The sequence below is a fragment of the Penicillium canescens genome (assembly GCF_028828765.1).
Source record: "Penicillium canescens strain IBT 15451 chromosome Unknown utg000005l_segment0_segment0, whole genome shotgun sequence".
Lineage (NCBI taxonomy): Eukaryota > Fungi > Ascomycota > Eurotiomycetes > Eurotiales > Aspergillaceae > Penicillium > Penicillium canescens.
In genome coordinates this window covers 1441342-1455745 of record NW_026703967.1, presented here as the reverse complement: position 1 = coordinate 1455745, position 14404 = coordinate 1441342, and the positions used below count along the sequence as shown (strand labels likewise).

General features: G+C 50.2%; 6 protein-coding genes across 6 annotated transcripts; 3 read left to right on the top strand and 3 right to left on the bottom strand.

Moving 5' to 3' along the window:
- Positions 1–588: 588 nt before the first annotated feature.
- N7446_008142 (mercuric reductase) lies at positions 589–2016 on the top strand (the record flags this gene model as incomplete). Its single annotated transcript, XM_058516887.1, has 1 exon — positions 589–2016. One exon carries the CDS (start codon positions 589–591, stop codon positions 2014–2016), a length of 1428 nt encoding a protein of 475 aa, XP_058370533.1.
- Positions 2017–3530: 1514 nt separating this feature from the next.
- Positions 3531–4223, bottom strand: N7446_008141 (uncharacterized protein; the record flags this gene model as incomplete). Its single annotated transcript, XM_058516886.1, has 1 exon — positions 3531–4223. One exon carries the CDS (start codon positions 4221–4223, stop codon positions 3531–3533), a length of 693 nt encoding a protein of 230 aa, XP_058370532.1.
- A 1485-nt stretch (positions 4224–5708) lies between these two features.
- Positions 5709–6805, top strand: N7446_008140 (zinc-binding alcohol dehydrogenase family protein; the record flags this gene model as incomplete). The annotated part of the gene is made up of 2 exons (XM_058516885.1): positions 5709–6045; positions 6102–6805. 2 exons carry the CDS (start codon positions 5709–5711, stop codon positions 6803–6805), a joined length of 1041 nt encoding a protein of 346 aa, XP_058370531.1.
- A 682-nt stretch (positions 6806–7487) lies between these two features.
- N7446_008139 (sugar porter family MFS transporter) lies at positions 7488–9667 on the bottom strand (the record flags this gene model as incomplete). Its single annotated transcript, XM_058516884.1, has 8 exons — positions 9095–9667; positions 8946–9035; positions 8483–8892; positions 8234–8425; positions 8081–8175; positions 7863–8019; positions 7750–7810; positions 7488–7693 (listed from the first exon to the last, which is right to left on the bottom strand). Exons 1-8 carry the CDS (start codon positions 9486–9488, stop codon positions 7488–7490), a joined length of 1605 nt encoding a protein of 534 aa, XP_058370530.1. The 5' UTR covers positions 9489–9667.
- A 289-nt stretch (positions 9668–9956) lies between these two features.
- N7446_008138 (uncharacterized protein) lies at positions 9957–10702 on the top strand (the record flags this gene model as incomplete). The annotated part of the gene is made up of 2 exons (XM_058516883.1): positions 9957–10026; positions 10380–10702. 2 exons carry the CDS (start codon positions 9957–9959, stop codon positions 10700–10702), a joined length of 393 nt encoding a protein of 130 aa, XP_058370529.1.
- Positions 10703–11250: 548 nt separating this feature from the next.
- N7446_008137 (uncharacterized protein) lies at positions 11251–13824 on the bottom strand. Its single transcript, XM_058516882.1, has 6 exons — positions 13478–13824; positions 12946–13366; positions 12471–12888; positions 11808–12419; positions 11667–11758; positions 11251–11600 (listed from the first exon to the last, which is right to left on the bottom strand). Exons 1-6 carry the CDS (start codon positions 13518–13520, stop codon positions 11255–11257), a joined length of 1932 nt encoding a protein of 643 aa, XP_058370528.1. The 5' UTR covers positions 13521–13824; the 3' UTR covers positions 11251–11254.
- Positions 13825–14404: the final 580 nt, after the last annotated feature.

The window sequence follows — 14404 nt, the reverse complement described above, 5'->3', positions numbered from 1 at the left end:
GGAGATAGTAGACAAGGCGAGTTTACCTCGGTGGAGCTGGAGCTACTTCAGCTGCCGACCAACCCATTTAAACGCGTTCAATCACTTCCGCAAGCTGCTGCTCAGTAGCCTGTATTACCGCTTCGGCCGCCCAAACGCATGCAGCCTTGGGTTAGTAGGTGCGGAAAGATTATGCATAGATTAAATCAATGTAAAGGCAGCTAGCTACATGTGAACACATCATAGCGTTTTTTTTGAAATATGCTAATTTAGAAAATAGTAATGAGCGATGAAGTGGCCCGATCAGCCGGGTGGTTAACTCAGCCGGGAATTACGTTATTTATGCCTTCGAAACCCGTCGTGACGTTCATGATTCCACATTCCGACCAATAACGCAAGACCATGCATCATTGAATCGGTGAATTGGTTGCCTTGTCGCTAGGCTAATACCTCCATTGAAGCATAGCTCTAGGTATTGTTTCAGAACCTGTGCAGGATCAACTACTGACTCCTATTTACGTGCTCGAGCCGGACCGACCTCATATTTTGAATTAGTAGTTGATGTTTCGTCGCCCGGCTGTGCTCAAATCGCTGAAGCACTATTGCAATATGGCGACAAACATACAGTACGAAGTCATAATTATCGGCTCTGGCCAATCCGGCACACCCCTGGCCGCCGCATTTGCGAAAGCAGGACAAAAAACAGCGCTGATTGAACGCGAGCATATCGGTGGAAGCTGTATTAATGAAGGCTGTACACCGACAAAAACGTTAATTGCATCAGGTCGCATCGCCTATCTAGTTCGTAAGGGGCTAGATTATGGTGTACACACTTGTGAGCATGAGACCGATGTGAATGTGGCCGTGGTCGACATGCTTAAGGTCCGCCAACGGAAACGCAACATCGTCGCCTCATTCCGCGGTGGTAGTGAGACTAAGTTAAGAGATGCTGGCGTGGATGTCCTGACTGGTGAGGCTACTTTCATGGACAAGAAGACACTCAAGTACAAAGATAGTGGTGGCAACATGAGAACTGTCCAAGGCCAGAAGATATTCATCAATGTCGGAGCACGACCTGCACCACCACTCCTTGAAGGGATCGGCTTGCTTGATCAAAAAGCAGTCTTGGATTCCACGTCAATTCAAGAGCTAGACGAGGTTCCTGGCCACCTCGTGGTGATTGGAGGAGGATATGTGGGAGTGGAATTCGCACAACTGTTTCGCAGACTAGGTGCACAGGTCACCATAATCCAGCGTGGAAGACAATTACTACCGCACGAGGATCAAGAAATTGCTCACCTGCTGCGAAATATTTTTCAGGAGGATGGACTTACGGTACACTTGAACTCTGACCCTGTCAGAATTGCGCCGTCGCCTAGCGGGTTTATACTTTATTTCCACGCCAATAATGGCGAGCGAACCGTCGAAGGAACGCACATCCTATTCGCTACCGGCCGCATTCCAAATACAGACCGGTTGAAGCCAGAAGCTGCAGATATCGACACCGACGAGAGAGGATATATTGTGACAAACGAATACCTCGAGACTTCGTCTCCTTCTATTTTTGCAATGGGCGACGTGAAAGGACCACCGGCATTCACGCATATCTCGTACGACGACTTTCGCATCCTTCGGTCTAACATGCTTTCATCACCACCTACGAGGCTCTCTATCAAAGACCGCATTGTCCCGTACGTGGTGTTCACCGATCCCCAACTCGCGCACGTCGGCCTCCATGAGCAGGAAGCTCGTGTAAAGTTCCCCAACAAGAGGATTCAAACTGCGAAAATGCCAATGGCATACGTCGCCCGCGCACTAGAAACGGACGAGTCGAGAGGAATGATGAAAGCTGTCGTGGACGGTGATACAGGGTTGATTCTAGGGTTTTCCTGCTTGGGCCTCGAGGGTGGCGAAATCATGAGCATCGTGGAAATAGCGATAATCGGAAATGTTCCCTACCAAAAATTGCAAGACGCAGTCTTGGCTCATCCCACTCTAGCAGAGAGTCTGAACAACATTTGGGGATTTTTGGAGTGAGTGCAATGTGTTCTGTACATAAGCTCTATACCACCATGCGCAGAAAGACCTATTCGAGCTGGGGGTGCATGAACACTTCCAAATTGCTGCAAGTTTGTGCGAATATTTATAACCGTACAATACGTCTCGAAACTGGTGTCACCACCTACACTCTGTCTTCCTTTCTTGAACCCTAAATGCCAAGACAAACTATTTCATACTGGGATTCTTCCGGACAATCCCTATTGTTGAACGCGGTATTGAAGCATACAGCGGGTAATCTACACTATAGCTTCTCGTATATTACCTGTATCAGCAAGGCACGCGACATCTCCATCGCCTCAACTTGAAAATCATGGTCCCTTGGCACAGAATATCATTGACAATCGATCAGAACGGCCGTGTCTGTTTATTGCATGATGCTATTAGAGCATGCAATGAGTTTGACCCAGAGGATTTTGCAGTCGAACTGTCCTATCAGGTTGGCCACCGCTAACACGCCCGCTTAACGGATTTAGCATGACCATCGTCTGTGTGTTGAATATCTGCTGTCTAATTTGGTCCAAGCGGCGGATGCGATTCACGTCAAGCAGCGCCTGTTTTTCCTTTAGCGGCTTGCCAATTTTAAAAATTTCGCACAAATCTATGCAAGCCTCGGCTAGGGTCTAATCCTCTGTTTCGCGGATGTTGCCTACATTGCCTCTAACATAAGTGATAGTCGTGCTAACAGCAGTTAAAGGCTCGAACTTTTGCTGTGCGTTGTCCCTAACTTGCGACACGCCCGTGTTACGGACACGATTTTCCCAATCCTGCAAAAAGTCTATAGAAACACTGCGAATCTCCTTTATATCCTACACGTCGGCTGACTCGCCCTAAAGACAGTTGATAATTGTGTCCACTTCCAATAGTAAATCTTTGAATTCTACCGCGTTATGCCCATTGCGAAGCTATGTCTCTGTCCAAAGTTCGAATACCTGCATGGCAGCTTCACCAATAACAGTATTGGCAACTTCTCTCACTTTTATACTGCCAAGCTTCATATCACGATAAGTAGAATCAAACAGCTTGACATCCCTATTGGTTAACGCTTGTGTTGCTTCTGCGATTTTTTTCGCCACGTAACTAGCTCTTTGGCCTATTTTAATCAATAGCAGTACGATGCGTGCGTCTTAAGAGAGATGAAGCGCAGCAAGTGCTGCGTCACTAGCCTTCTAGGCGATTTTCGCGCTCTTGCTCGCCGTCAATTCTAGCCCTAACGCGCTGCCACGCAGGTCACGTAGCACTCCTTCATAACCCGTGGTATCGTCAGCAAATCCAATCCTATCGCAGCTAACACGTGCTATTTTCAGGTGACTCTGTAGCGCCTAGACAGTGTTGGTTTTTAGGTCGGTGGCGGAGGCCTGAGCAGATATCTTTAGTAGACAGGACCGTGGGTTGTTCTTAATGTTATAATATTTTGCAGTGGCCAGAGCACCTTCACATCCATTTGCGTTACAAAATCTTTTACAGCAAGCGTAGGAATAACAAAATACAATTCAAGATAAAATGATAGACCCCCGAATCGAGGCATCTACGGCAGCCTTCCTAATCCCCGGGACGGGGCCAAGGCACATGGCGTTTTCCGCGAGTATATGTACCAGTTTGTCAAGATTGACAGTGATTCGAGAGGCTTCGGTAAGAGCCTGGGCGATTTGAGACTTGAAGTTCGACTGCAGGACACTCGATGCGTCACTTGAGAGGACACCTGCCATAACGGTTGGAAGGTGTTGGCTGTTGGTAGGACGCAGCCATTGTCTCGGCCTCGGAATCCCGAAGACTGAATAGTCTGAAGGCTCATGGCCATGGAAATCGGCCGATAAAGATGCGGAAGGGGGTCGCTCCATGCTGCCTAGTTGTGAGAGAGTATTATCGTTGATAGTCCAGGCCAATTTCTTTCCTGGTACAGCACCTGACAGAGCGAGCATAGGTGTATTCTGCTCGCTGTCTGGGACATATTTTTCATAAAAGGTCTCGTCGGTTGATGTCATGCTGTTTGAGACGGCGTTGCGTATATAGATTCCTCGCTCTTCCAGGTACTCCTCCACATCCACGGCCTCCAGCCATTCTCCTTGGAGTGGCGCAAAATTCGTGTCTAGCATTGTCCTTGTTTTGCCTCTCACTATCTGCTGCACCAACGGAGTTGGCGCTCTTGACGTGGTCTTAGTCCCACCTTCAACGACGCGGTACATGTGCGGTTGCCTGGGAGCGGAGTGTAACGGATACTGGAAATCAGCCACGGGAGGATGAAATGACGCCAGACCTTGCAAAGAATTGATCATTAGAGCTTCTCTCCCTAGCAAGTGAAGGGGAAGAGCCAAGGGCAACGGTTGGCTGCCATGCACCGTGCTGTTAGATAGGATATTTACCGCACGCTCGAAGCAAGCTCGAAAAACCCTTGCTGGTAATGAGATCCGATTGGAGGTTTTGGTCCGTAGAGATATGACCATAGCCCTGGAATCTCCGGTGACTGACTGGCCTGGAGCAAGTCGCTCTGTAGATGAAAGCTGCGAACTCCACTCTTTGTCTCGTTCTCGAATCACACCAGTTGCAGGTGGCCGACTCTTCGTTACATTAACTTGGGGGGAAGAGCTTGGGCTCGAATTTATAAGACCATGTGACAAGGATAAGACCTTGTTCCTGTCGGATGCTATGGCAGTCATTCGTCTGGCTGCGTCGTTCAAATAGAAGAGAATATCCGGCGAAATTCGTATCTGCGAGGTATCGAGAATACATTGATGGAGCGTGGAAAAGACTTCAAATGCGTTATCAAGAGCACGGCTAAGCTCTTCAGCCCGGATCCTTTCTGATTCTTGTGCTTCTTCTTTCCGGGCACGGTACAACCTCTGTGCAAGGCGCATCCGTAGCCTTTTCTTCTGAAGATTGTACTTTCATTAGCTTGGTTCAGTGAAGTAAAGCAGGTGGGTCCCTCTTTTCGTTACACCCGACTGACCTGCTGAATATCTACCACGTTTTGTCCGTCTTGGATTTGTGGACGGCCGCGGCGAGCCTTTCGCGATCTTTCCATTTCTATCAACTGGATAAGAAGGATTGAGGTATCGATGAGAGAGATTCCCAGACCAGATAGCGCGTGGCCAAGACAAGAAATCCGGGTACTGCGGGCCGTCCAGATCGCTGATAAATCAACGCGACAAATTGTGGAGAACGGAATCTACCGAGAAAACCTTACCGCAACTTTAAATACTACAGTTAACCCTCCTAAATTACTAATTAAGGTATTCTGTTAACTACTAATTCATGATAGTTAATAATATGAAATACTAACTAAGGCTTTTCCACTGCTGAATAATGGCTCGGAGTCCCCTCCGGCCGTGGTACAATAAGCAACCTCATAGACAAATCGATGGCGATGGGGCTTTGAATTAAACGTTTATTAATATAACACGAGAGGTTTTAGAGCAGTCTTTTGATCCGATTTACCAGAACAGACCCGGAGATAGTGATTTGCCAATGGGAATTAGAGGTGTGAATGGCATATAGTCACCTAGTTAACTCGTGAATTTGTCTTTCCACAACCCCAACAGAGATATGCGTCTGACCGGTTGTGCCCGGCACAATCAGGTATATAAACAAAGTCTGCCACGACCAGAAGAAACCTTTGATCTTATTCGGAAAGAGCAGAATACTAGACAAGAACCCCCGCATTATCAACAACCATGAAGGAAGCATATATCGACAAAGACCTGAACGTCGAGATTCGTGACGTTCCCGTGCCTGCAGTCGGGCCGGGCGATCTGCTCATCCGCACAATTGTGTCAGGCACAAACCCTAAGGACTGGAAAATGCCTAAACTACTTGGAGGGGACGCAGCGAATCATGGCGATGACATCTCCGGTTATGTTGAGGCAGTCGGCGAAGGAGTTACGGGGTTCCGTCCCGGCGACCCTGTTGCTGCCTTCCACCAGATGTTTGCTCCCCATGGTAGCTACGCGGAGTACTCAGTGGCGACCGCCAAGGCAACGTTCCATCTTCCCGTTACCACGACCTTTGAAGGTATGTGTCTGCTTTGCATACATATGGCACACGGCTTGTTTCTTACAGATAATCAGAGGGTGCCACAATCCCGCTTGCTGGCATGACCGCTGCTCTTGGCGTCTATCGGAGACTCCAGCTGCCGCTACCATGGGACCCGGTCACTGTCCCAACACCCCTAGTGGTCAACGGAGCCGCAACGGCTGTGGGAGCCTTTGCTATCAAGTTTGCAACCCTGTCTTGCATTCATCCCATTATCGCCATCGCAGGGAAAGGCATTCCCTACGTGGAGACCTTGCTTGACAAGAGCAAGGGTGATATCGTCATCGACTACCGCCAGGGAGCCAATCACGTCAATGAGCAGCTTCAAAAGGCTGCCAAATTGCTTGATATTTCTTACGCCTATAACACTGTTTCTGATAAGGCGAGTCTGGAAATGCTTTGCAAGGTTGTCTCTCCAAAGGCCGGAAAGATTATGAGTATCGTGCCCAAAGAGGACGAGGTTATCGAGGGAATCACGGTGCTGGGATCTAATGTTGGCACTATCCACGCCCCCGCAAAAGTGGGAGCTGAGGTTGGGGATGCAGAATTTGGTGCCACCCTTTACAATTTGATCAGTCTTGGCCTGGCCGACGGTTGGTTTTCGGGACATCCTTACGAAGTTGCGAAGGGAGGGCTGGCTGGACTGGAGGGTGCTTTGAAGGATCTCGAGGCGGGTAAGGTGTCCGCAAAGAAGTATGTCCTGCGCCTGGCGGAGACACCTGGGGTGTCTAAGGAGTAGACTAAGCTTTACTGGCTGCGATACGGTCTACCTGCTATCTGGCTCTTGTTGTGACGGTTCAAATATGTGGATGCCTGGTTGGTGCCTACTGCCGCAGGCATCTCATTGATAGTTATGTTTCCTCTCGCGCCCTTCTTCTCTTCTCCTCATCTTTACTTCATTGAAATACTACCTACTACGTTCATCTTGTGCCTTCTGTGACTGAGCTGCGATAGGAGTGCCTCTAATGATGATATCGCTCTACTACACTTAAGCCTTTTTGTCTTACTCTTGTGCGGCCCTAGGTTCTAAGGACGGTGTTACATACTTCAGAGAACTGTGACCCTATCTCCCCGTCGAAGATCGCGTACCTCCTAGGAGTGGACATATCGGCTATGGAGACCTTTGTATTGTATCAGTTTAGGTGTAAAAAGGACTACTAAGTAACTGCTTCTTTATATTATTCCTTTTTCCAGAAGTGCAATACCGAGCTCCGAACAGACGAGAAGAATGGCAGTGCAGACACGCATGAAGGCATTATCCCTCAGGCGGGAAAGCTCTGTATGTGAAGCCCTCAGTTTGATTCGGGGACTGAGTGTGAACCCATGGTAAGTTCTCATTGTAGAAGCGATTTCTCCTCATTCCACGTGCAAGAAATACTGATTCAATCATATTCAATATACTGTACAAATTATTCAGAGCATCAAGCAATCGTCTGCTCCTCTGGTTTCTCATATGATTCCAACTCATTCTGGTCAGCATCAAGGCCATGATTCTTACGGGCTCTGTATTCCACCAAAACATCACCATGCAGTTTATACGCCTGCTCCATCTTCCAGTAGAAGGGACTCGGAGTAGAAAATAGTGCTTCGATCGATTCCAGGGAGCGGTTACGGGTTTCGGGGTAGACTATGAATGTTGTTAGCTCTGGTCTTTCAATATTCCTTGTCGTAGCAAGAACGTACAGAGGTAAATGATGGGGATCCAAATCAAATTAAGGCCGGCGAAGAGGAAGTAGGTGCGGCTCTGTGAAATAGTGGTCAGCTTCGTGTACAACGGGATTACTTGCTAAGCTTACCGTCATGGCCTGGAACATAATCGGATTGACCAAAGTCGTCATGCCCACGCCAATAGCCCAGCCGGTGATGCCGAAGCCATTACCCTGGGCTCGCAAGTCACTGGGAAATATCTCCGTGGGCACCAAGAACGCGACAGTACCCCAGGTCGCAGCATAACTGTTAGAAGACATCATATTAGTATAGGAGGACAGCTAAGAATTATATATGGTCGACTAACCCAATATTGAACAAAAACAGCATGGTAACAGCCGCGGGAGCAAACTGAGCAGCCTTGCCGGGGGTATGCAATGAGCCCTCGTAGACAGCTCCAGCCTGGCATCCAGTTAGAGACAGGGAAGGGACCGCAATTTCCATGGAAGTAGAGACATACAATTATATTGACAGCAAATAGCACTGCGGAACCACCCATGAGACAGATACGGCGACCTAGGCGATCGACGATCTGGGCACTTATTATGGTACCGATGATGCCTACTGTGTTGAGGCCCCCAGCCAGACCGTTTTGCGTGATGGTGCTGTATCCGGCCTGGTGCAAGAGAACTGGAGAGTATGCAGTGACAGCCTGTATTCGACCAAGTTAGAAATTGTCAGAGAGTAATTCTGACCGGGATGCACCTACCGTAATACCTGTCCAAGAGGCCATGATCTGAAGCCAGACACACAGCCAAGCTCGTCTGCCCAAATTCGGATGCTGTCTTCCACCCTTCCCGAGCAAAATCTTTACAAATTGGATAGGGGAGCTGCGCTGGCTCTTCTCTCCCATGGCAACAATCTCCAAGTATTCCCGATCAATCTCCTCTGGGCTGGCCTTGTGCTTGCGAATGTGCTCCAACAGCTCACGCGCCTCTTCGTTCCTACCAACTGAAGCGAGATACCGGGGACTATCCGGCAGCATCTTGATGAAGCAGACAAGAATCAGGGCTGGGACGCATTGGAAGGCAAGTAAGAACCGCCATCGCACGTCCGAATATCCGTTATTGACGAAGGCGAGACCGAATGATATCCAGTATGCGACTGATATCCCGAGATCTGAAAGGTGTTAGCAAGACAATCCCAAAAGAAAGGCCTCCGACTCTGCTTACAGTTGGCAATGAAGACGTATCCCAGAAACCCGCCGCGGTGATCTGCCGAAGAGGTTTCCGACACCAAGACAGGGGTGATGCCGGTTAAGGCTGCATGATCACGAGTTAGAACAAGTTAGAACAATCGGCCATCGTACAAAAGAACTCACCTCCGGTGCCAATGCCCGTCACCACTCGAGCACAGATCATAAAGTCCGAATTCTGAGCGGCAGCCTGTAATGCGCCGCCCACCAATGCAAACAACGCGCCCATCAGCAGGCCATTGATTCGACCAACTCGGTCAGCCAACCACCCTCCAGCAAAGCAGCCGAAGATGGCACCCAGGTAGTAGACACTGACAATTCCGCCCTGGTGTGTAGTGTCCGTCACGGTGCCGTCCGGCTTCCCAATGCCGACTAGGGTCACGTACTTAGGCGAGGCATTAACACCGCCCATAACACCCTGGTCATAGCCTTCGAAGAAGATGGAGATGAGCGAGAACACCTGGATGGTGACATTCAGCTGCCGTGGCGAGAGCCGCCTCCAGAGCGTTGTATAGCCCATGTTTTGTTATTGCTCTGTCTTAGTTCCTACATCGAAATTATCGGGGGCTCGCGAATGCTTTATAAGGTGGAGCATCCGTCCCCGGCCGATCGGAATGGAGCTGATCCTGGAGAAGCGCGGGGGAACATCCAGCTCTCATTCAGGCGCGTGGCCGTTTAACAGCATTTGCTGAGTTTGAGCTTGTTTCTTGTTTCTTCAGCCTCGGTCTTCACTCGGCCACCTAGTGGCAACGGCGAGGCCGCAATAAACATGTTGCCGCTTTCCCGCTTAACCGAAGCGACCGTTTAGCATTTTTGGCGTTGAGCCTAATTGGAGGTCAAATGTATACCATGCTGGCTGGTGTTCTCTACTATTTGGTCAGCGATGGGACTTCGGCTTCCGTTAATTGCGGCCTAATCCCCGCGCACACTCTGTGTGCAACTTGATAGCGTCATTGGACTCTTGTGTAGATCGATCATGGTTTCAAACATGGTCAACGGCACTAGAGAGCCATGCCTTGGATCTGACCGTCCTTGGTCTGAACAGTGGCACATCGATGGTGAGTGCTCTAGCTTGGTTATCATAGTAAGGGAAGATGGAAGTCACGGTGAATGAAGGATAGCATCGACTGTGCCCTTACCCGCTTCCGCCAGGGGATCCTAGCTTCGCCGATGTGGTGAGAGCTGCTGACAGCCACGGCGGCGTAGATGAATGCTACGATTTTGATACTGGCCTAGGCAATGTCTTGGGGTGTCCCTGGTCAATATATACCACTAATGAATACACGTAGCAGTCGAATGCTTTTCTAAATGGTTCATCCATCATGAAATAGAGGGATTCCTCAATGACAATTTAGGACATTTATATTAGTACCTATTCAAAGTACAATTTACCCTATTTAATCTGATCAAGCTCCTTTCACCATTAGCCCGTCCGGTCGCTTACTTCCACACGAGCATCTAGCACGCAGCGCCGCGTACAAGGCATCCTCCGCCTCGACCTCAGTTCGCCACGGCGAGCAGTGTCTGCTGTATCTCGTCCTCGGTAATGCCGGCATCCAGCCAGCTCTGACGGAGTGGATCTCCGTGCTGCAGCTGGCCGGCGGCGCGCCCAGCCAGCCGCTTCCGGGTTTCCGGCCCCGAGCACACCGTAGTTCTGGCGCCGAGGTGGACCTTGCCGCCTTCAGCATCAAAAGCTGGCGCTGCAGGCCAGCGTGGGCATGCTCACTCCCGTAGGCTGGTCCGCCGCGTTACGCGTGGCAGGATGCCGCCTGGCTTCAGGATCCGTCATATCTCTCGGCTTCGACCCGGAATGGCAGGCCCGACGGCGGCAGATGCCCAAAGACCTGAGAGCAGTAGACGACGTCTAACCTACCGTCAGGATAGGCGAGGGCTTCCAGGATGTTGCCTTCCTCCAAGATGACAAAGCCTGGGCCCGGAGCACCCCACGACCTGCCTTAGATATCCCGCTTTCTCCTCTTTCAGAAGAGTCAAATTCAAGCACCACACCGTCGAACACAGCGACCTGGTGGTTCGTACCAGAACTCCTGGGAGTTTCTTACCTGGTCCTGCGATGTGATCGATCGAGATGTGATCCTGGCAGATTTATTGAAGGGGGTTGAAAACAGAGGGAAAATGATCTGGGACAGACTGTGTTTGTCTCTAACCCCAGGGTATAATCGTATGTGTAGCAACAAGGATCGCACAGGAAATGATTAAATACACCCGCATTTATGTTGTGCTTAGCTGAACATGCCAATTCCAGACCCTCACCACCAAAAATGGAAACTATTCGAACGCCAGGGGCAGAAATCCCTCGGTATTGTAAGAATCCAATGGCCATGGCCAATCCGAGAGTAGATCTGGTGGCAGCTGAAACTGGGACATCTGGTCGAGGCCAGCACCAGGCGAGGCTCCGACGGCGGGGGTGCCTTGTGCATAAGCTGACGGGACACCAGGTTCGGGATTTGCTTCAACGACTTGCATCGCGTTACTTGGTGCAGTAAGATCTAGCAGAAGCGAGGTACGCATGTAGCCATCTATTCGATCAACCTGGGACCGCAGTCGTTCGCCGGCACCGGAGGCACGGTGTAGGCCCGTTTCCAGACGTTGTAAGAGATCTGCCATTTGAAGCCTGTATACGAAGATATCAGCTTGAACTCAGGGCCTCAGTCGGCTACCACTGAATGAGTTAACGTACAGTAATGTGCGAACTCGGGTGTAGGATGCTTCAGACAAATTCCCTTCCATGACAGAGCCGAGGATGTAACCAATTCCGCCGAGGTGATGGAGCTGGGATCTATCAGTACATATCCCAAAGAAGTATGAAGATTGCACATACCAAAGGGGAGCTGATTGCTTTTAAGTACTCGACGGGCACATTCGAAAACACGCTGAGCAGTTCTCCGGCTACGTCACATTTTCGCTCTACTCCAATTTCCTCCGTAGACAAGAGTACCATCCGAAGGAGTTGTAGCGTCGCCTGAATGTTAGCAGACTGGAACCCGAATAAGTCCTTAGACATGTCTCCGGTAGTGGGCGGCGTCTCCCGAAACTGCGATGGAAGTGCTGAGTACATAGTAAGGACTTGATCCATAACCGCCGGCTCTGACATAGGTAATGGATCAAATAGTGACCACACTTGTGTCGTCCCGTTAGCCGAAGAGAAGCGACGTTTGTTGCCATCGACCACATGCTCAAGAATGCGGTAGAGGTCTGTGGTGAAGTTCCAACCACGCAGCCAGGTCACAGGCTGGCGGGAGACGACGGTCACGTTGCTAGGCGGAAGCGAGTTCGATTCCGGGGATACACGCGGCACGCCATAGCCGTGTTGTGTGATAAATTCGTCGTCTACTTCGCTTGGATAGTGCACCAAGGAATGGGCTTCACGATATCGAATAACGCCACCCCACACAATGGTCGAATAGATGTCCAGCGTATAGATAGACCAGAACTGCCGTTGTAATCAGTAAAGGCGATAACAGGTAAAGGGTATATTCCATACAAGTCGCCGCCGCTCCTCCGTCTCAATTGGACCTAAGTCTTTTGGCCAGAGCTTTTCGTCATAAAGGCCATCCATCGAAGTCAAGGTGTGGTATAAGCCGGAATACTTCTGCATGTTTTTGATCTGGCCGTTTTGAATGCTGGCGATAGCAAGTATGGCACACGCCCGCATATATTGAATACCTTTAGATGCGACAAGGTCCTGAGGAATACAGTCCCTAGCAGCTGCAAAGAAAGCCTCGGAGGGTGGATTTATGAGCTCTTCTCGGTCCCACCGATTAGAGAACAATGCACCGTCACGCACTCGGGCGGAGACCAAAGAGCAAACAGCCATCGTGGAGGCAAAGAGCCCTTGATTGTAGAGATGCTTCTTGCTGTTGACCTGCTCTATGAACGACGGCATGTGAAACAAGGGAAATCTAGAGATGATATGCTCAGTCAACGTAGTCAGCCAGGAGGATTAGAAGTCATGATACATTGGATAGACGATCTCGAAATAAACCTGGACTAAATTTCTTATTTGCCGGTCACAGGCAATGGCAAATGCCTTCCAAGAGTTGCGCAGCGCCCCGTCATCATCACCCTCGGCTGACCAGCCATGATTAAAGGTAGACCAGGGATCAGCGGAGATCGATGGACGGTACGAACTGGTAGAAGGCGAAGAGCAGGAGGCCCTTCCGCCGCTTACAGTCGCTGCCGCCGTTGGAATACCATGATCGACTGATGCCCTCACAAACTGAGCATCGCGACCACTCGCCCGAGTGCCAGGCTTGACGCCCCCACGTTTTCCGGGGCGATCAAAGGTGCACGGCACATCGAAATCCGCACAATTTTGACAGCGGCCTAGCGGGTCATCGCTCTGACTGCATTTGATGCTGCGTCTGTTACAAAAGTCGCCTGCATTAGGTTGCGCACGTTAGCGAATGCAGGCCTCATGTCCGGGGTTTAGACCGCCGAGCTAAAGAGTGGAGAACTCCAGATCAAATAATCGAACATTAGGGGACCTACAGGCCTTGGAGACGCGCTGAAGCTTTCGCGGTTTTTGCGACATTCACTGATTAGACCATTCCAGGTTGGGGAGAAAGTGGTATTCGAGCCAAGGCGCGGAGCTTTGGCAAGTTGCACAGAGCTTGACGCAAAGGTCCACTGGGTGCGTCGCAGCACGCGTGACCTGTCCGAGCAGAGGAAATGCGATGGGGATGATTACCGAAGGATGTGACAGAAGCCCGTCAAGCGATCGAGTGACATTCAAGAATCGGCACTTAATTATCTCGAGGACCCGGTCTAACCGAGGAGCCGCAAGTCACGAGAGGTCGCAAACCACATCGAGATCTGAGTCAGCGGGCTAACTCTAAATCGGGGAAAGCCAAGAAGTGTAAGAACCTCGCCCACATCGAGTACTACCAACATATTATACAGACTATCGGAATGTTCAGGGTTACAAGTGCAGCACCGTTGTCACCGTTGTCACCGTAGCCTTGTTTGCCCGGCGGGACACGGTGCGGCTAGCATCGACATAGGTCTCTGCTACCGATATCCGATATCCGATCTACCGCCGCTGCACTTAGCATCCGCTGATTGGCACATCGAGCTGTTTAAGCTATTTCTTGGGAAGGGAGCTAGCGCTGAAGCTAAGGATACCTGTGGACGCACGTCGCTTTCCTTCGCTTGTGGGAGAGGTCACATGGAAGTCGTACAACAACTTCTGTCCCGTAGGGTTGTGGTGAACACCAAGGACCGCTATGGTTCAACCACACTGGTCCCTAGGGAGGACCTGAAACCTAGAAGGGCCAGGGAGCGGCTGGGACTAACGGCTGTCATCGTCGTATTACTAGTTTTGAACTGAATAATGCATGCATTCTCAAATGCGAAAGTATATTCTGCCTATTAAGTATAAGAATATTTAGATCAAAGTGACGCCAAGTTCTGAAGAGG